The sequence below is a fragment of the Argopecten irradians genome, chromosome 2 (genome assembly GCF_041381155.1).
Source record: "Argopecten irradians isolate NY chromosome 2, Ai_NY, whole genome shotgun sequence".
NCBI classification, from domain to species: Eukaryota; Metazoa; Mollusca; class Bivalvia; order Pectinida; family Pectinidae; genus Argopecten; species Argopecten irradians.
In genome coordinates this window covers 5,470,415-5,491,581 of record NC_091135.1, presented here as the reverse complement: position 1 = coordinate 5,491,581, position 21,167 = coordinate 5,470,415, and the positions used below count along the sequence as shown (strand labels likewise).

The 21,167-nt window shown below is 33.5% G+C and overlaps 1 protein-coding gene across 1 annotated transcript; it reads right to left on the bottom strand.

Annotated features, from left to right (window-relative positions):
• Positions 1–1,915: 1,915 nt before the first annotated feature.
• Positions 1,916–16,992, bottom strand: LOC138314234 (uncharacterized). Its single transcript, XM_069254460.1, has 12 exons — positions 16,877–16,992; positions 15,733–15,933; positions 14,733–14,795; positions 13,790–14,056; positions 13,420–13,503; positions 12,870–12,929; positions 12,306–12,467; positions 11,941–12,000; positions 10,956–11,063; positions 10,235–10,324; positions 6,442–9,695; positions 1,916–6,329 (listed from the first exon to the last, which is right to left on the bottom strand). The coding sequence occupies exons 3-12, from the start codon at positions 14,734–14,736 to the stop codon at positions 5,619–5,621; spliced, it is 4,800 nt and encodes a 1,599-aa protein (XP_069110561.1). The 5' UTR covers positions 14,737–14,795; positions 15,733–15,933; positions 16,877–16,992; the 3' UTR covers positions 1,916–5,618.
• Between the last annotated feature and the right edge of the window lie 4,175 nt (positions 16,993–21,167).

The following is a 21,167-nucleotide window of genomic DNA, read 5'->3' as shown; positions in this document are numbered from 1 at the left end:
ATCTATAATTAAAAAATAATTAAGTGTATCCTAGCAAAGGCAATAAAGGAAAATGAAGAAACATTCTAAGGAAAAGCCTTACAGATGCTATGTTATATAGTAAAGATAGTTTCCATTACCATGAGAGACATGGTATGTATATGCTTACTTTAATTATTAAATATGAAGCTAGGGAGGAAATAAGTAAACTATTTGCAATATTAACTGTGTGTTTAGAATAAAAAAGTGTTTAAATCTCCCATACTGGAATCGAGCCACCAAAGATTTGAGCTAGCAGTCATGTGAACATATGCACGGTCATATAAGTTCTGCTTTATGGTGTTTCTGTCAGGCATATATAAGATTTATCATAGTCTTACGCTGTCTGACGGTTGGTCAGGCCACGCCGATTGCACACAGTTTATCAGTAGTTCCAGCTTGTGTACTTTACAGTAGTCCCTCTTGGGAAGAATAAGATTGTGGATAAAGCGAATCCATTGATGATTTGTCAATTAGGACGTCATGATCCTTCCATTTATACCGTAGAACTATCATCTGTCATGCAAGCTGAGTTACGCATTTTTAACAATTGACTAGGATATCTGAAATCACAGCATCTCGTAAATCACAACCTCTTCTGCTTGTAATAACCAAACGTAAATGAGGAGCTTCAATGATGTTGTGTAAAGGATTTATTAACCTAATTCGTCATTTGATGGGTTTGTGTTTTAAGATGATGCTGAATGTTTCAGTGCTGTCTAGTTGTAATAGTGAAACTTTTGTCAATTTTAGATACACCAAAGCTTACTGCCTAAATTAAAAGACGATCATTTGGTACGGTTAGTTTTGTTTCATCCTGCTTTACGTTGTACTTAAAGCTAATGACATTTTAATATGCTTCAATGTATGTGTATATACTGTTCTCATTGTGATAGCGGGGTACGGAGTGATTAACAAGTTTCTTTTAATTACCCGATGAAGATATACCGATAATGACATAAAGTATCATAATTAACGATAAAAATATGAACTTGTAGGCCTAATATTTAGAGTAAAGATAAAGAACGAACCTTCCTTTCCTTTTCCATATGATTATCTAGGTATATTGTATAAAATATATGTATAAATATATATGTATAAATATGATTAAATTACCTTTATCGATTTTCAGGGTTATCATATTCTGATTCCAGGATCATGAACAGATCTTATCAAATATGCTGTAACTTTTTTGTAATGTCATCTTTGGTTTGCTAAGTTTAAACACAAGACTGTTTTTGACTTAAGTCTAATTTATGATCACGAGGCCAGGTCAATGACCCATTTAAAATTTTAGAAAAAAATCAACAACTTACTAAGTAATCATCCAGCCTATTTTTATGGGTTTACACTAAATTTTAGGTATGTATTGAGAATAAAAACTCTCCACAATGTTTAGTATTGAGGTTATCAGGTGAGGAATAAGGTCACTTGCTCTGCATGTAGGACGTTTAGAATTGTTTCTAGACACACTGTAGTCTATAAAGGTTGTGGTGACACCTGCTAAGCGCTCAACATAGAAGGAGTGGGGCGACTGGTTCTCCCGTTGTTATTGTGCAATACGAGTATGTGGCCTGGTTGAGTGTACATATTAGGTGTCCTCGGCGGCATGTTTCAGTGAGAGTATGGCATCATAAAAGAAGTAAGAGTTCCTCTATCATAAAGGGGCAAAACACAAATATACCGCAGTCTCCCAATTACACACATAATGCATTACACGAACGGGCGGGCGTCCTTAAATAACCCAAAACACAGTTCATAGGTCGTTAAACCTTATAAACCAAGCTAATCAGATAGGCATGCTGTGAGTTTCAGATTAAAGTTAAATTTCAAGAAATCCAGTCAGTTTTAATGAAATAATACCAATTAGAACTTAAACAAGATTTGTTTATTTGATACAAGGTAAACAAAACAAGTATAAGACAATGCCTTCACATCTGAAATGAATGAAACATATTATAATAACCATCAACACAACAGCAGTAATTTCTATATAACTAAGTGTCTTGTCCATTGTACATATTAATACAATGACACTAGTAGCTTATCGATTAGAAGTGTTGAAGTATTTCATATAATTGTTAACATGTATTTACTTTTGATAACATAAATAATGCCTCAACTTATAACATTGTTACTAATTGTTATAAGTATTTTATAAGTATCATATCTTTTTATATCTTTATATCTATTATCAAAGTTAATAGGCTCTCCTGATACAATGTAATGCTTTTCTAATTTTATAATTCTGAATTTAATTACAATGGCTTAATGTCGATATATCGCCTGAACTTCTCCAGGGCTGATATTAAATCTGATATGATATAATACTATTAAAGTAGAAAAAGTTTTATTTTATTACAATTTATTTTCCTTGGGATACAGTTAGCCGTTTCTTTCAATTGATCCGTGTATAACTGACCTGTTGATCAATACCTTTAAAAGATACAAAAAATACATATGTTTTTACGTTTTTTTACGTAGAATTGACGGTACAATGCATTTTGTTATCCAAAGGGAAATAATTCTGACAATGTCTATAGTAACAAGCAGCTAGTAACAAAATCATGAGCTCAGACAGCATGCACACCAATTAAAAAAAACTTGTGAATATACATTTTTATATCATATACATATACCATGCACGCACGGAGCTCAGAAATTACTTAACAATGGAAATAAGATAATTAGAAACCAAATTACGTAGTAACTAAATCATGCAGTATAAGTAGGAATCCTCATACATGGAACATTGATCGTTGGCCAGTATTTGTGATAAACGGAACTCGGGTCTGGTTCCCAGTTTCGTTTATTAAAACGGAACCAGGAACTATGAACTCGCAACCAACTTCAGTTTTTCATTTTATAATACTAAGCTAAATCAAAATGTTTGACAAGTTGCATTATAACGACAATATTGTATTCACGGGTAAATACATATCATAATGATATGTTAACAATAAATCAATGAAAATATTTGTGACCAATTCAATTATAATATCAACAATATAGTGTCAATACATATAAAATAATCGTTCTACATGAGACACTGAAGATAATACAATTTATTAAAGTGAATAGTCGGGCAAAGAAAACCAGTCTAAATGCGTTCATTGGCCTTCCAAAAGTTCTCACATATTAATACGACGGCCAAGTTCTGCTTACGTTTCCCAGTTCTGACCATTAAAGTAAAGGAAAGTTGAAAGCATTGAAAGCGAGGCTGCGTGTAAATGTAACTACGGACATAGTCAGCCGGGAGGACGTATTAGGATTCCTATACTTTAAATTAATTTCTTCGTACGCAGACAGATTTTGGCGAGAGATTTTATTTTTCCATTTCATAAGAAATTATACTGGATACATTCACACCATCTTTACCGACTTTAGCCATCCTTGCCCGACTGTTCACTTTAAGTGTATATAAACTTTTCAAAAACAAAAAAATATAAACCAAAGGCAAATTAATATTCTAAAATACTTGGAAAATACATTTCTGTGTTTGTGTTGTTTTATATATTTAATAATATAAAAAATAAACAATATTACGTCAATGCATTTATGTAATCATTGAACATCAAATGCCAACGATAATATATTATTCGTGATCTCTGCCGACAGCTATGAAAATAACTCATATAATGAATTTTCTGGATTTACAAATACCAGCATAGAAAATAATAATCTAAAGAAAAACCAATACTATATTTAAACACTGCAGGTTGGCGATGCGGGGCGTTATTATAAAAATATAAGCATACGAAAAATATATATCTTGTCAAACCACTTGCTATTTTTCAAAGAAAATAAAATGAAGTCATTTGGTGCTCAACAACATATTAAAAGCTTTTGTATTTTGTCAGTTTGCAGGAAGCACATTTGGCACATAAGTAACTTTAATAGAGCGGGCTTGGAATGAAAAGCAGTCACATTGCGAAATTTTACGTTCCATATTTATTGTTTATAATGTAGAGTGTTTTATGCAGCATGACTGACAATGCTGTTGCTATGTCTACCATATTATTTGTCTTTTACTAGAAACGTTCTCTAAAGACGTTTTAACTGTTTGGAATACAAACGTATCTTGCGATATGGCTTGGATATTGTGATTGAGATCACAGCGGATAACATTTGCAATATCACACTTACATGTACTAGGTCGCAATTAAACAATGCATTGATACATTGTTTCTTATATCTTCAATCACAATAATTTTTTAACCTTATCATAAAATAAAAAAAAATACTTGTAAAATGAAAATTAATATTTGACCATGGTAGTGAAATATCAAGTATAAAATGGTATTTGACATTTTTCAAAAGCACTCTCACAAATAAATTTAATAAGGTTATCATTTCACAAAAACATAAACATGTACCCTACATGGGCACGTATAAATTTTATGTAACCCGGCTTCGCCGGGGTTACATAATTTACACGTGCTCCATTATCATTATACCCTCATAACCTCAACAAAATAAACATCTATTCTTTAAATAGATTTTAAAGAAAATTGGTTAAATATTTAATGGGGCTGTGGATTGTGTGAATTCTAAATCACAATAGTACATTATGTATATATGCACCAGTTGAAAACCCTTAAATATTAAATATCCAAATAAACAAAACATATATATGATTTTTGTGATCAAAAAGTTATTACATTGCGAAATGTTGTTATTGTCTAACGTTAAAAAAAACAAAACAAAAAACGATAGTTCATTAAGTAGAAATAGCAAAGTTCAAACGTGTATGCACATTCTCAACCTTTCTAATATTGATTTTACTTGATAAAGCAATAATGGAATTATACAGGAATATTATTGGAATAAATCACCACATCATCGCAGAGTGTAATCATCATCACAGCCAAAGTCAAAATATGATTTGTATGTTTGTGTGTGAGACTGGAGATAATTGAAAGCCTGACAATATATATTTTTATTGAACTTTAGTCTGCCCTACAGATATCAAACGATATAGTTAACTTCTTCGAACCTATAGAAATAGTATATAAAATGTATTGTGTCCGGTTATCTAGATATAAGACGTTTATAGACACCACACATCATTCACCGAAATTCTCCAAAAATGGTGACTGATTCAGAAGTTCAGTTCCATATGTTCTAAAGGAAATGACATTTTAATTGAGGTGCCAAAAAGTTTGTCAGATGACACGATCCAATGAAATCGAATGGATGATAATCAAGATTGACCTAAGTGATAAAGTGATAAATTCAAGTAATGGACCGAGTAGGATGGTATTTAATAATGCGTGAATAAAGGAGCTATAAGATATAGGTGATATAGAACTGAATATACACCCATCCACGGTTTTATTAATGTCACCTACGACCGTTGTCATAGGTTACGAATTCCACAATCAACACAAGATACACAACTATGTTAAAGAACAATACACATCTCCACTATTAGTGGCGGTGATATTAACTGGGTTTTATTCCAGATAAGAGTAAACATGTTATCTCAAATGTAAAATGATATACTACACATCATAGTCAACATCTTTGCTCCGTTGTCCAAAAAAATATTTACATAGAAATATTGGATTCCACAACACCTCAAATGACAAAAAGTTATATTAGGATGTGTTAGGATTGTATACGAGTGTTTCACACTCTCTGCATTTCCGTGCCCTCATCCTGCTGGTTAATTCAAGCTTCGAATCACATTTTGAGCACGTGACTTTGATTAAACGTCTTACATTGTAAGCCTCTAGACCGTTTTGCACAGTGAATGCCAAAACGAATTCAACGCGAACTCCTGAATTTTGTGTTCCATATAGTTGTTCTTCAGTTCTAGATGGACGAAAGAATACATTTACTGACACGTCCGTATTTCCCTCGATATCAAGAAGAATGTTTCCCTTCTGTCGAAACTTGTTAGGGTTTCTAATTGTTCCTGAGAATAATTGAAGATTTTCAACATGCGTTAATTTATCATCAACAATGTCCAATGATTCCATTCGCCGAAACCGTTTCCCTGACTGAAGACACCGAATGCCCACTTCATTTCCTAGCCACTCTCGAGGTGAATTTGAATGCTGAATTCTGTAATTTAACGACTTAGATTCTTTGCTTCTTGATTGAATTGCTTCCTCAATATATGATATCTCGTTGTGATTGATGCCATATACACAAAGGAGACAGAAAAGGTAAAATGACGAATATGGGCTACCAAGAAGAGCGTACCACTGTCGTACTTCCTTCAGAGCATTTTCTACCGTGTACGCATTACGTTGTTTTGGATTCCTCGTTGCATAAATCCAATCAAGATAATCGAAGTCCAAACTCTGGCGAGATCATTTTCTACCGTACGCAATTACGTTGTTTTGGATTCCTCGTTGCATAAATCCAATCAAGATAATCAAAGTCCAAACTCTGGCGAGGTGAAATTTCTTTCACATGTCTACCGTCCTCTTCGATATTCTTTTGCAGTAGGAGAATAACTTGATTGATATCTGCTTCCTCTGTAATATCATCAACAGTTCCAATGTGTTTTAACCCTCCGTACTTATTTTTGATAGATGCCACTACCTCTCGTCGCGTTGCTATCGTATCTGGTACCTTAACAAGATCGATATACGTCTGTGGAATCATTCCTTTAAATATCTCATTATAGCGTTCAACCTTTGCATAAAAGTTGCCATCGGCATGAGCAGAATCTACGACATTGTGACACTGCATAAAGAGTTGTTGTATCTTTAGTAAACTTTCTTTAACAAATGTACATATCGTTTCGTTTTGAGACTTCTCAAGAAGCTGTTGTATTTTTGTAAAATTGTAATGACATTTGAGGAGGTTACATATTTCCAACCGGATAGATATCTCTCCCATCCTTCCAAACGATTCCTGGAAACCTGCATAACTTCGTTTTGTAGATTCTTCAAATGCCAAACATCCTGTGTCCGCGTCTCGTGTCATCTTTCTTATTTCTTCTTGAAATGACATCTCGTGTTTGATTTTTCTGCTTTGTTCAATACGCCTTACGATTTTCTTGAGATAAAACATGCCGTGCATGTGATAAATACAGCTAAGAATGTGACTGTCATCATTGTTATTGTCATCTTTGCATAGTGAAAAAGCTTTCTGAAAGAAATTCTCGATTTTGTCAACTTCGTGAAGTCGGAAAAATGCATATGCTCTCCCAAGGTGAGCCCATAAACTTGGATTATCTGGAAAAGTGTTCGCGAGGGATTTTAAAACTTCAAGCCGCTCCGTAAACGGCTGCTCAGAAGGAATACTTTCTATAAGCCTTGATAAACGGGTGGCTTGGCTTTTAAGAGGATCGTCAGAGTCATTCATCATTTTGTGATCTCGATGTATGAATGTTTGAAGAATTATTTCGAATACTGCTCTGGATGATTTCTGCCCAATAGCGGTTTGTCTTGATTTCAAGTCTGATATGAACATTAGCACAAAAGGCTGGAGATTTTGTTTCGCTGCACGACTTAGTTCCAGACCTTTGATGCTTGATTGAGTTCTAGCCAGTATCTGTTCAAGTATTTCCTTGGCAATAAGGTAGTGACAAATTCGAATGCTGTTTCGCTTCTTATCCTCCATAACAATGAATTCTTGCACGCTTTTCGGCAACTGTTTTAAACTGATCTTTTCCTCTGACGTTCCTAGCATTTTTGAAAAAAGCTGGATTGGCATTGCTACTTGACCGTAAAACTGCACAAGAGCAATATATCCGAGTACTTTCTGGAAGTTTTCAAGACTTTCTAGATCTGCTTTCGAATTCAACCGAAGATATTCTGCTACATAAGCTGCAACCCCGGTATATTCGTCCAAGTACGTCACAAGTCCAAACTCTATCATGTGGTGTTTCTGTCCTGCAATGACTTCGTCTTGTAGTTGTTGAAGTTGATCCTTCTTTGCGTTATTATCACAAAACCGACGAAATTTCGGGCAAATGCGCTTAGCTTCCTTTGGCGACAATGTTCCACGTAGCAAAAACTGATTTGAATGAAAACAACTCTCATCAATATGGTCAGTTACTCTCTTCAGAAGAAGAAACACAACGGTAATAGTTTTTAAATGGCACTTCAGCTGATCAAATATTTTTTCGTCTGGTCCATCAAGCATTATTACAATAGGAAGATATGTCTTTTTATAAAGAAATTCAATTTTTTCTGCAATGTCTCGAATTGAAGAAGATGCATCGGATCTAATTTGCAAGCATGGTGTACTTTCATGTAAATCCCAAAGGATTTTTTGTCCAAGCGTGGTTCCTCCCGCTCCTGGTTCGTGATACAACTTGATGATTCCAGACTGAAATTTTTCCAGATAGTCCCTCTTTATTGTAGTAAGAATATCAAACAGAAGGTCCCTTGGTTCGTAGAAATGCTCAGGACCGTAGTCATAGTAAGTCTGCCAACTTAATGTCCCGCCCTTGAAAAACAGTCGTTCCTCGTCCTCAGGCTTATTTAGATCAGCCCAATCCACCCGGTATGGATTATCACAATACAAGACATGCATATCTTCTTTTAAATCTGCCGCATTTGATTCACTTATGTCAGTGCCTAAGGTACCATCGTCGGTTGGAAGTGAGTATTGCAATTGTTTTCCACTTTGTACTCTACCTAGGTTTGATGACATATCGTGTAGCACATGGTCAAACTTTTCTTGGAGCGAATAGTCGGGACTGATCTGTTCAATAAGTAGGTCGTGTTCCCGTGGTGGACAACCCGCAATAACAATATAAGGCAGGGGTCTAACGTGATAGTTAATGCATGATAAGACCTTCTCAAATTGGAAACCAGTAATTGTGTCTTCTGGCCAAAACATTACCACCGTCAACGGTACGACCGTATCTAAAAATGTCGCCAGATTCTTGACATGGTTTGTCAAGTGATCCTGAACCTTGAAATACCACTGCTTACAGTTTCCACTGGGTGTTTTACTATCTGGGTTATGAGTAGAGCCTAATACAAAGCACCACTCCGTTCCAGATGAAGTGATGCTGGGTTGGTCTTGCCATGTACACGACATCAAAGTTCGGTGTTTTCTATACGTGTCTTCAACTCTATTAATCAAACCGTTTGAAAAGCTTTCTGTATCAAAATCAAAGACACATAGCCAAGGTATGTTAGCTAGTGCAGTTTCGTGTTTTGTTTTGTTTAATTTGGAAATCATGAGAACGTATGCACTTTCGCTTTCTTGAAAATGTCCTACTTTTTTAAGAAAGTCGTCGAATTCGGAACATTTATTAGGTTCATAAGGGTGATCTTTTATCTCACGCTTAGGTCTCTCAAAAGATTTGTTTCGGATACTGGAAGTTTCCGAATGGCTTTGTTGTGGCTTTGTGCCTTTAGTTTGAAGGGGAGTGCTATTAACTGTTGACTCTTGTAATTCTAGGGGTGCCTTATTTCCCTCTGACTGTTTATCTATATGTACGTTTTGTGTGACTTCCTGATACATACGAACAAACCATTGCTGATCTATCCATTTTAAATCAATGCAGCTGCTCATTTTACGCAAAAAATCAATCAAAGAAATGCCCATTACCGTTTTAAAAGTCTTGCTCTTTTTCTGCTTAAAGCATGTCTCTAAACTGTTTAATTTCATCTGGAATCTTCCTTTATGGTCAGAGCTCTGCTTACTGGATACCAGTATCTCTTTAAGTGTTTCTAGACATTCTTTGTCATCCATGTGACCTATAAGAAACAAAATGTAATTTTATGAAGTACGATGGAAATACTTTAACAGCAAAACTACTCACTGCATAGTTAATACATATAGAAATAGAAGAAACGTTACTACTTATGATGTTTTGAACAAAAATTCGTTTTCCTGATTTGCTTAACTTTTAACCAAAGAGTACAAGGTTGATATACCTTGTTTGAAATGTGTGAATGATTTCATCGCTTAAGAAAAATGGCAACTTTGGATTCAATGTGAAGCTATTTATGGCACCATTTTTTTACGAATGTAGTTCCGTGTCATAATTAATGACGTCATCACGTCATCAAAATGGTTGCAGGTTTTGAAAGCTGTCTTTTCCGTACCCCGGTAAAAGACAGTTAGCAAAATGACAAGATTAATGACATTATCGACATAATACAGCGGGTTACGTCTCATGAATCTATGATGTTACATTAATGGTGTAATCAAATAAAGCGATATTTTTATAGCATCAATTTAATAAAAAAAATATCTCATTTTCAATAGGTAGGTAAATAAAGGATGTAAATACCTGACTCGGGAGAGGTTCCATAATTGTTAAATATGTACATGTTCGACTTTCCAATCATTATAATCTGCTCCTTTCCGTCAGCATGTGATACTATAAAAGGAACATTGGTTTTGTTATGATAAATATTCATACTTGTATTGTTTACAATATTCATGATCATATAAATTATATTTATTTGAAGAAACGTTTGTTAATGCTAACAAAAGATCGCCTATGGTGAAACAACAATTTCATATCTATTTAATCTAAGATTTGATGATTCATGTAATGTTTAATGCTGTTCAATGCTCCGAAGCCGTTTGTAAAATTGATTCGATGTGTTATCGTATACAATGATGCCATGTACATTTGTATTTAAACTGTTTTTGTAATAAATATACTGTAATACTAAGTTTGACTCACAAAGCAATGTATTCATTTTGAGATTTTTTTTATATACATGTATTGTATCTACAAACATTGGGTCCTTAAATGTGGGCCAGGAGCTTTGTTAACTTTAAACGTATCTAGCAATTTCAACTTTCAATTAACTATCAGGATTTATTGAATATTAGGGGATTTAAACCATGCTTAGACAAAGGTAATGAAAACATTACGATGATTATGTGTACGACCCCGGGAAAATAAAAATACCAGAATTAATATAAATAGCACAGTAAACAGTGGGTACAGATAACTACAAACTCATTTATCGTATATATTATGATGTGGAGTCAACAACCTGTGTCCTCTCCTGGTTCCATTGGGGGAACATACACTGTTTTAACGTCTGTATGCAGATTGTCTTGTGCGCCATCATAATAAGGATCGGGAATGTCTGGTCGAGTAACTAAGATTAACAACAAAAACAAAAAGATCTTATTAATTAATGAAATTGTCCCGCATGCATGTTATTTTTCGATATTGCTTTGCCCTGATTTAAGTGAGGTAGAATTAAGCATATTCATTCATCCATTTGTCTTCATTTTTTCGTTCTTGGTGTATACTAATTGTAATTTGTGTTCGGCAGTCATACTCAAATGGACGACAGCCATATTCTTGTACATCCCCTAACCCCATTGCGTAAGGGAAGGGTGTGTAATTATCACGATATATCAGTTTTTCAGTAAAAAATAATAATGTTTCAATCATTGAAAATTTCGGAAATAAAATAAAATTATAAAATGTTATCACACTCGTGTGTCAGCCAAGTCAAAACCTCTCGTTTCGATGAAGTCATTCGATCAATCTACAACCCCTTTTAAAATGAGATCGCAAATGATTAAGAGGCCAATAGCAATCAGTAAAAACAGGAAGAGCATATGATGTTCTGTGTCTTTGTAACAATCACATTACTTGCATCAATTATATATGTTTTTGAGCCAAAAAACAAATATCAAACTATAAGGTTTATGTGTTTTGAAGGTTAGAAATAATCCAAATTGTTTTAGTATGTAATATGTGTGTCAATAAACCAATTGAAGTTGCCAGCAGTATTCGACGTCATTTACGCTAATATGTGCGGTCCATAACGTGTTTTGAATCATCAGTTCCAATGGTTAAAAACAGACAGAACCTAAATAAGATGAAAGTGCGTCTTCAGATTATTATTATTCAAAAAGTAAAATATAGTGATAAAACGAACAGCGAACAAATAGGTAATAGTCTAGATGCTGTTCACTAGCAGCTGCAACTGTAAATAAAAGTAATGTATTATCTTAATATACCTGCATCCCTTTTATTCTGTTTTTTCTTTTTCTTTTTCGATCGACCAGGAAGCTCGAGCTCTATAAAAAGTAAAAGTATAATAGATATTTTCAAATGTCTAATCACTATTCTGATAATCTACTGTTATATAGTATGTGTCAATAATTGCAATAGAGTTGCGAACCGTATTCGTGTTTCAAATCTTCAATTACAATGTCTAAAACACTACTGATAGATGGGACAGAACCAAATAATGGCATCTGGCGTAACGTGAGGTATTGGCTGAGCTGAGCCATGTGTGATCAGTGTAGTGTATTTTTAACGTTGTGCATTCAACCGTGGGTGTCTTCACACAGTGAAACAATAGGCTTATACATGCAATTACCTGTGTCATTATCAGCGTTCTTAGAGGCAACTTCAAACTTTGTAACGCCTGCATCTGTATCTCGAAGAACGTCATCAGGATCAACTTCACACTTTGTAACGGGTACATCTGTCTCTCCAAGTACGTTATGAAGATGACGATTGGGAATGTCTAGTCGAGTATCTGAAATGACAATTAAATGATGAAATTGTTCCGCACTCAACATGTAATTCATTCCTTTGTATTGATTTTGAGTTATATATGTACTATTGTATGTACTATTGTATGTGTTGTTAATTGTAAGTTCCTATACCCTATTGAATCTTACCCGTTCAGATATAATAACAACACCTAACGTCCAAACACGTGCCAAGTGGGACCCCATTGTAAAGAATGTGCAGATGTACTGATCAATGTTTCGGTGCATGTACGACCAACTGACGTGTATCTTAAGATTAAACTTAAGATTAAAGTTTTATTTTTTCAAAATATTTTTGTGATAAAAAGAACACCGAAATAAGTACATAATTTGTTTGACGTTGTCCACTATTTGCGACGACGGGGAAAAGTTTACAGTCTACATACCTACATCCCTTTTGTTCCGTTTCTTCTTTTTCTTTTTTGGTCGTCTAGGGAGATCGAGATCTAGAAAAAAAATAATACATAAAAACAACAGTAATAACATATATTTGCAAAAGTCCTATCAATATTTTAATAAGCTACGATCATATAGAACTAGTCACCAATCTGTATTAATTTAGCTTATGTAAAATTTCCCTAACATCAGGATTAGCTCACATATACGTATACTGAATTCAACAATAGCCATAAAACATAGGCAATTCAGTAGATTTAATCGTTAGATATAGTCAAAAGAGTGTTCAACTATTCTTTCTCAATTAATAAATAAAAACCACTAAGAGTCAGTTTACAGTTAAGTCCGACTTTACAAAAATGTTCACCATATGTTCTCAAGCTATTGTGAAACACATTCCTCAAGATAATAAGGGATGTTTTATATACAATTGTACAATGTGTGATCTATACCGCTATATACCCCTTATCAACAACATTCGTATGTTGAAGGACGTCCAGCTTTCAGAGGTGCGTTTGTAACCGATGAGCATATGATTACCTGTGTTTTCTTCCTTAGGGAGAATCTTTTTAACGTCTGTGTACAGATCTTCCAGTACATCATTAGAATGGGGATCGGGAATATCTGGTTGATTAACAGAAATTAAAACATATGGTTCATTATGAAGATGTATAACACGCATGCATTCTTGAGAAGTTGGTTTAAGTTCTAAACTATTTTGGGTAAAATTATGTCAGCATGATAACTTATTCATTTGTCAATTTCAATTTTTTGGTATAATATTTCTGTTTTTATTAAGTTTTTTTGTTTGTTTTTGTTTGTTTGATTTTTTTTTTAATATTTTAAGTTTAAATATTCTAATGAATATTATCCTTTGATGAAAAATAATAGATATTACAAAAACACTAACTTCCAAAGAAGCATGTGAATGCCACATCTTCTAATCCGCATGAAAGCAGTGCTTGATAAATGATGTGGTCCTGCTTCGTCGTATGTTTTCCTGCAGTGTCATACCAGCGTCTAAGCAATACGATTTGATGAGCTCCTGGTTCAGAGAAGGCATGCTCGAATTTTGTAACTTGTTCGTCAGAATAACCTATCTCTTTAGCAAACCTGTGGAAGTTGTCTTGTAACCCAGAACAAAGGCGATCTATCAATGTTGTTTTCTTTCTGCAACCTGGAAAGAAACAAAGGTAACATAGATAACGCACAGTAGTTTTGCAATTGATTTGGTGCTAGAGTTAGAAAAGCCGACATGACGACATTTTGCACAATCATCGTGGCTTTTTGGTGTCGAGCATTTAAGATGAGTTATCGTGTATGCATATAGCAATGGACGTCGTTCATAAACAAATGGTTTCTACATGCATGTCTTCCATTGAATACACTTTCACCGATTTTACTTAACACACATTACGTGTGGATAACGCACTTCTTATAAAGAATGAAATAAAATTTATATATAAAGACTCAAAGTTACTATTGTGTCATTCACATCTGTTTGTAATTGTAAGAATTGACTCGATGGATTTTCTACGTTATCATTATATTCAATACTGATGTTGACCAATAACCGTAGTCTTTATGATAATAACATTCGATGTCATATGAAAGATGATAAGTAATTTTCCTATAACAATGTACATGTATAAAATACATTCATTAGTGTCTTTTCTTAAAAGTATGTAATTTTAATTGCAGACTTTGAACACTCTTTTAATTTGATAAAATGTTTCGTAACGAATGTTGTAATTATGACTATTTAGCTTGGTATTTATCATTTCATTTAACTTGTCATTTTTAGGAAAGAAGAGGAAAATGTATGTAGAGATAAAAGTATTGTTTGACCTTACCCATATGTGTTCATTATTTAAGGCATTTTCTGACATATCAAGAAGCATTGTACGCTGTATTTGCTGCGAAGAAAAAAACCAATTTATTCCGTACAGAATTCATATAACCAAATTATGAAAATATTAAATAAATTGTTTAATATCTTGTGTATAGTAGTGTTGACACCAAGACTTTCATATGCATTTAATATAAAAAAAAAACAATAATCAATTCATGTGGATTAATATTATAACTAGTAATTTAATCGGATAGACCAGGTTCAAAATATCGACTTTTTCGATCTGCTAGAGATGCTTTTCGTTTTTCAAAGATTGTAAACGATTTTCTTATTCCAATTAAAAATGCAAACACTACACAAATTGAAAAAGTTGTTTAACATAATGAAATGTATATTCATGCCACATAAAGTAATATTCAGTTTATTGACTGAGTAAAATAATTTAAAATTTGATAATTATATTTGTCCATGGACTTATTTGCCGATTTTAGCAATCTGAATTTATGTATAAGCCCCTACAAGTCCAATAGGTTTGTAGAAAGAAAGCTTGGAGGCCGTCATGACCTCATTCTCATAGAGAGTTGTAACCAATCGACACAAACCATAGTGTTTGTTATTCTGTATGCGCTTAAAGATAATCTGGTTTTGTTGATTCTTAGAAAGAGAAACCGAAAGTAAAACAAATTTCTCAAAAACAAAAGTTGATGCTTTTTACAAAGAAACTAAAATGAAATATTGTACTATAACAGTGGCGTTTTTTTGACTAGGAAATCGTTATACTTATACAATATTATATATATATGTATAATACATTGTTAGAAAGCCGAACAACTAAATTAACGTTATGAATGTCACTATTTGGGGTGAGGGGTTTGAGAAGTGTCTTGGTTACAATGACCTGCGATATGTCAATTTGATTATTCAGTATTAAAACAGCAATTAATACCAAGCCATGGGTGAATTTCATCTGATAATTGCAAAAACAATTAAGTCATAAATACCTTATCCACTTCTATTCGGATTAATCATGTCAAAGCAGATTTACAAGTAATCAAACGTCATTTCCGTGGCTGCGCAACAAACAGGATGAGTCATTGCACATATGCAGTCTGGATGAAAAGGGAAATGTGTGCCCTCTTATCTACCTGACTACTGCATTATCACCCGTATGTACTACATGTTGATGTTCCCGTGGGTCATTTCTTAAAATAAATTTGTATTACCTTTAAAATGTACATTATTTATACGCAATGCAGTGTATGTATATGTGTATATAAAGTGTACTCAAAAACGTGTTCCATATCGATATATGATTGTTATCTAGACTTGTTAAGAACGTTTTAACCTGACTGAATTGTTTCAATAGGAACATCAAAGGTACATGTGTATATCCATTCGCCGACAATTTATTGCGTTCAACTTTATTGTAATACTTGTCCCTTTTTGTACTTCCTATTGTTAATAACACATCATGTGACTGTGTTTATTTAATGCATGTCTTGAGCATCACTAAACGAACTAAATCTATCTATTTATAACAGTGCTAAATACATTGTAGTTATTGATATTGCGTATGTCTGTAAAATCTTCTTTGATAGAACGGTATTTTTTCTGACAGTATATAGAAAATGTATTTATATTATATTTTTCAATGCTATATCTGTGTTAGTCGATGCGTTGCTTATTCGTGTATGTATACACGTGTGTTCCAAACTTACCCGAGTTATACACGATTCCGAGAAATAGAAAGCGGAAGTAAAATATTTTGAAAATCTCTGGATTAGTCAACCATTAATTTGTCGATATAAAGATACCTTGCGTCAAAGAGTGTAGAATAACATTGAAATATTCAACTTTTTTTTTTAAATGCCATTATGGATACCAAATTGATTTTATTGTAGACAAAAACGAAATAGAAAGAAAAAAAAACAACGTAGAACTGAATCTCGATCCAATAAGCCGTGTACTTTAAATATTTCTATAAGATGATCATACAAAACAAAAAAAAGATGTTAGGTTAGCTGGATAAATTGCAAAATAAAATCTCATCATTTTGGAATAGAATCTTATATATACGGCTAATGTGTTACAACTAATCGATAATTTGGAAGACTATAGTATTGATAAATATTAATTAAAACTTACAATATCGCTCCATATATCCTAACCTTAAGCTTGGTGTTGACATTGGTTACATGATTGTAATTAAATCATGAATATCAAGTTTAAGTTAACCTCTGAAATTTTCAGTCCTTGCCGAAAACCCAAACGTCATTTCCGGCGTTCATGTGTTCGGATGTGGTAAGTTCATGACCCCATTTAGTGTGACAATATTTAGCTGTTGAAATATTCGTATAATACGCATCTTTTTCATCCATTACCTATCGGAAATGAAATTCATCCTTGTTATAAGAGTTATATTGTACATTTTCCGTGTATTTTCACTCTATGAAGTTATATATCAATTCTGGACAAGGTATAAGAGAACACGCGGTAGCATTTATTCTTTCTCAATATATACATAAATCAATAACCATGCTTTCTAGTATTATCATTATCAGTGTATAATGATAGTGCAACACGCGCGAAGATTCTATTGTTACGGGAATAGTCGCTGGCGTAACAACGTGGGATCATGACCCCACTTTTGGTGGGAACATATGAATGACTCGATTCCAATCAGCTGTTCAATCGAATTAGTTGACGATGACGGGAGAGAAAAAAATATGGGTATTTTAATAAAAAAATATGCAACTGTCTCGAGAATAAATCATATTAATTTGCGTGAAAAACTGTAAATGTAAGGAATATATTTTGATTTTGTTGAGGTTATGAGGGTATAATGATAATGTCGCCCATGTAAATTTTATGTAACCCGGCTTCGCCGGGGTTACATAATTTACACGTGCTCCATTATCATTATACCCTCATAATCTTAACAAAATCAAAATATATTTCATAAATAGATATTGAGATTGATTTGTAGTAACAAGATTATTTGTCATGCTCAAATAACGATACAGGTTCATAGGCTCAATGATTAAATTCCATGGTGCTCTATCTATAGATTTTCGACGTTCTGCAATCAATCTTTTAAAAGAATATTCCAAAATTTTGTATTCTTTTGTAAAAGCAGATATATGGCAGCTTTTGGTATAACAACATGTCGAACACATTATATGACAAAAAAACTATTTATTTTCTAATTTTTTGTAATGACAAGGGTTAGCACTATAAAATTGGTCTACATTTAAAAAAACATAAATAGGTAATATAAAAATAACAGTGATCTGCAAAATATCTACTTCGGAAATTAATTCGTTTTAGTAAGAAACGATTGTACATGTTTGATTGAATCTCGCATATTTGAAATATATGTTGCCTTTATTTTTACTATGAGATAGTCCAGGGGTATAGAGATCGTAAGTGATCGGAACCCCTGGAGTATCGAGGATGCACATGGCCAGCCTATCTTGATTTCACATCTTTTATCAGTCTAAGGGTCTATAATTATCTGCCCAAGGACTGTTAAATGCAAAAATCCTATTTCTACAAGATTATACTACAGGAGTGACTAATAATATAATTTAGCACAAAAGAAATATCTATCGAATTGAATCACTGTCGAGAAGGTTGGAAAGATGGAGTTGTGTCTCTTTTTTATACTGACGTCATTGTCGGGTTTGTATGTTTTCACCGTTCCGACTCAGTAGTCAGCGTCTTCCAACGTCTGTTACGTTAAGACATATTTCTTGGTAGAGTATAAACAGAGATAAATCAGCAAAAAAAAAGGCAGAATATGAAAGATGCAGATGTGTGATATCACTTCCAAGGGTGTTTCATTGTTGGGTTTGTATGTTTTCACCGTTCCGACTCAGTAGTCAGCGTCTTCCAACGTCTGTTACGTTAAGACATATTTCTTGGTAGAGTATAAACAGAGATAAATCAGCAAAAAAAGGCAGAATATGAAAGATGCAGATGTGTGATATCACTTCCAAGGGTGTGGGGTATCACTCGAGATGTGGCGTGATATCAACCGGGCTGTAGTATTTTGGGATTCATCGTGGAAACAAAATTATGGTGTTAGTATATGATATTGTGATATAGACATAATGCACAGTAACCAAATGGTGGTGGCCGAATGGTGGCAATGTTCGGACATATCACCAACAAAGTGTTGCAACTTTGAATCTTATGTGGGTCATGATCAGTTACAATGCAAATAGGCCTACTGGTCATATGTCGGTGGGTTTTTCTCAGCGTATCCGGCTTACATCCTTCTTCTAAACGTAGCACGTTCCTAAATGACTCTGGCTTTAAATAGAACGTTAAACCGATCAAACCAAGAAAAAACCTTAATGAAAAATGTCGGTCATACTTTCGATTTGAAAGGAGACAGCGTTCACAGAGACTGCTAATTAATCATTGTGTATTCTGTCTTTCAATAACAAAATAACATTGAAGAATATCAAGTGCAATCGAGGTTACTTTCGGTAAAACGTTTTCTATTTGATTCACGTTTTGTGATTGTTAACTCACCGTGTAAATGTATCAAACAGTACACTTATATACACATCAATCGTCGAGGAAAGTGCTCAAATATTTGCACGAGCCATTCTATCAAGTATATATTTATAGAAATCACACTTTTAATCGTGACATCCCGACACTGAGAAGTATCGCCACTGCCATGTATTGTACTCAAATGAAAGGGAAAGATATATCAGTGCCTTTCAAGGTTTGATACACATTGATTAGGATATTTGAACGAGGCTTTACTTTCCTTTTACCAGATATTATTAGGGGGTTGTTTCAACACTAGGTTAGCCAGAAGTGGCATGTATATGGCAGAAATAGCGACAAGTCCCTACTATTAGAATCACAACCGTATCGATTGATAGACTAACGAAGTAAACAAGCCATTGTTAGTGTTTTTTATAAAAAAAAGGTACTTCACATTTTTTCCGATTCTAAACTAAAACTTAATCACAGAGTTGTTGTATAATTAGTGCATCTGCGGTATTCAATGCACAAAAGTGTTTATTGAACAACTATTAGGTTTAGAAATTAGGCTTACACAAGCTATTGATGCTATATGCAGATACGTTTTAATGTGTTCCTGCTGAATGGTACATGTCAACAAAACTTTCTTTGAAGATGCTTTAAGCAATGTTCTGGTTATATCATATGTACATTTATGTAATTATGTAAACCCACATTTGTTCGCGGCAACTAACTTTCGCGATTTTCATTTAAAAGAATGTTTGTGGAGAATAGTTTTTGTGGATTTGACTTTCAATAGAAATACCTTTCAATATCATTATGGGAGATACTATTTCGCGAACTAACCCTGTCTGCTAAATCAGTGAAAATAAATTGCAACATAAAAAAACTTTTCTTGATTTTTTTGTCGATCTTTTTTCCAAATTAACTTTAAAATGGCGGAAAAGTATAGTAGTAAAATTGCAATATAAATTATATACATTCGTGCATTCATATATCACCAGGTATCAGTTCGGTTGTTTGAAGACAAAGACAATGTATGCAAGGTAACAAGAAATAAATCTAAAAACACAATGTATATTGTCAATGCACACTATTTTAAGAAACGGTGAATATGCCGTCTCCGAAATTAATTGGTGGAAGGAATATGTTAATTACCTTTAATTTTGGTCTGATTGTTGTACGCTTCATTAAACCTTCTTATTATTTTAACGTTTTTTTAAGTCAAAGAAATATGTTGTTTTGAAGTAAAGATTTGGATTGAACAATATGGATTGAACGGATTGAACAATATGGATTGAACTGATTGAACAATATGGATTGAACAATATGAGGACTGTATTCCGCGTACGTCTCGAGCTATCAACACACAGGAACAATTATGTACATTAGAAGTAACAATATATTGTTGGAATGAAGGTGAAATGACACTACCATAGTCATTTTCTGTCATTAAAGGAGAATTCAAAAGTATAAATGGAATTCCTGACAATTTCTATTGGTCCAGACTGACTCATTAAAAAACTGCATTGTATATATTTTTTTTCTTTTTCATATCTTTTGTGGCAGAAAATAAAGTTTCCATAATTTTTACAATGACAAACCTACTTTATCAATTTGATGATCAGAATATTGTGGAGATACACCAGGAATTGTTGATCCAGTCCATCGTCTACTGCAGTTTTGCAGAATTATTATATAACATCGTGAAGCGTAATTTTATATCTGCATTTATCACATAATCCGCCTGATATTCAGTGACTTAACCCTTTTATTATTTTTGCATATGCTACTAGGTGTAGACAGAAGCATTAAAATGCCGTAAGAATCCAATGACGGTGCGACAAAATGACGGCATCCGCAGATTTGATTTGTTTCAAATGTATATTGTGGTGAGTAAGTGATAAAATATATCTTCAATTAGCATTAGTTT

Coding starts and splice junctions, on each gene's coding strand:
- LOC138314234 (XM_069254460.1), bottom strand. Junction 13,504..13,789: donor ATTCACATGCTTCTTTGGAA/GTTAGTGTTTTT, acceptor TTAATCAACCAG/ATATTCCCGATCCCCATTCT. Junction 9,696..10,234: donor TGGAACCTCTCCCGAGTCAG/GTATTTACATCC, acceptor TGTTTCTTATAG/GTCACATGGATGACAAAGAA.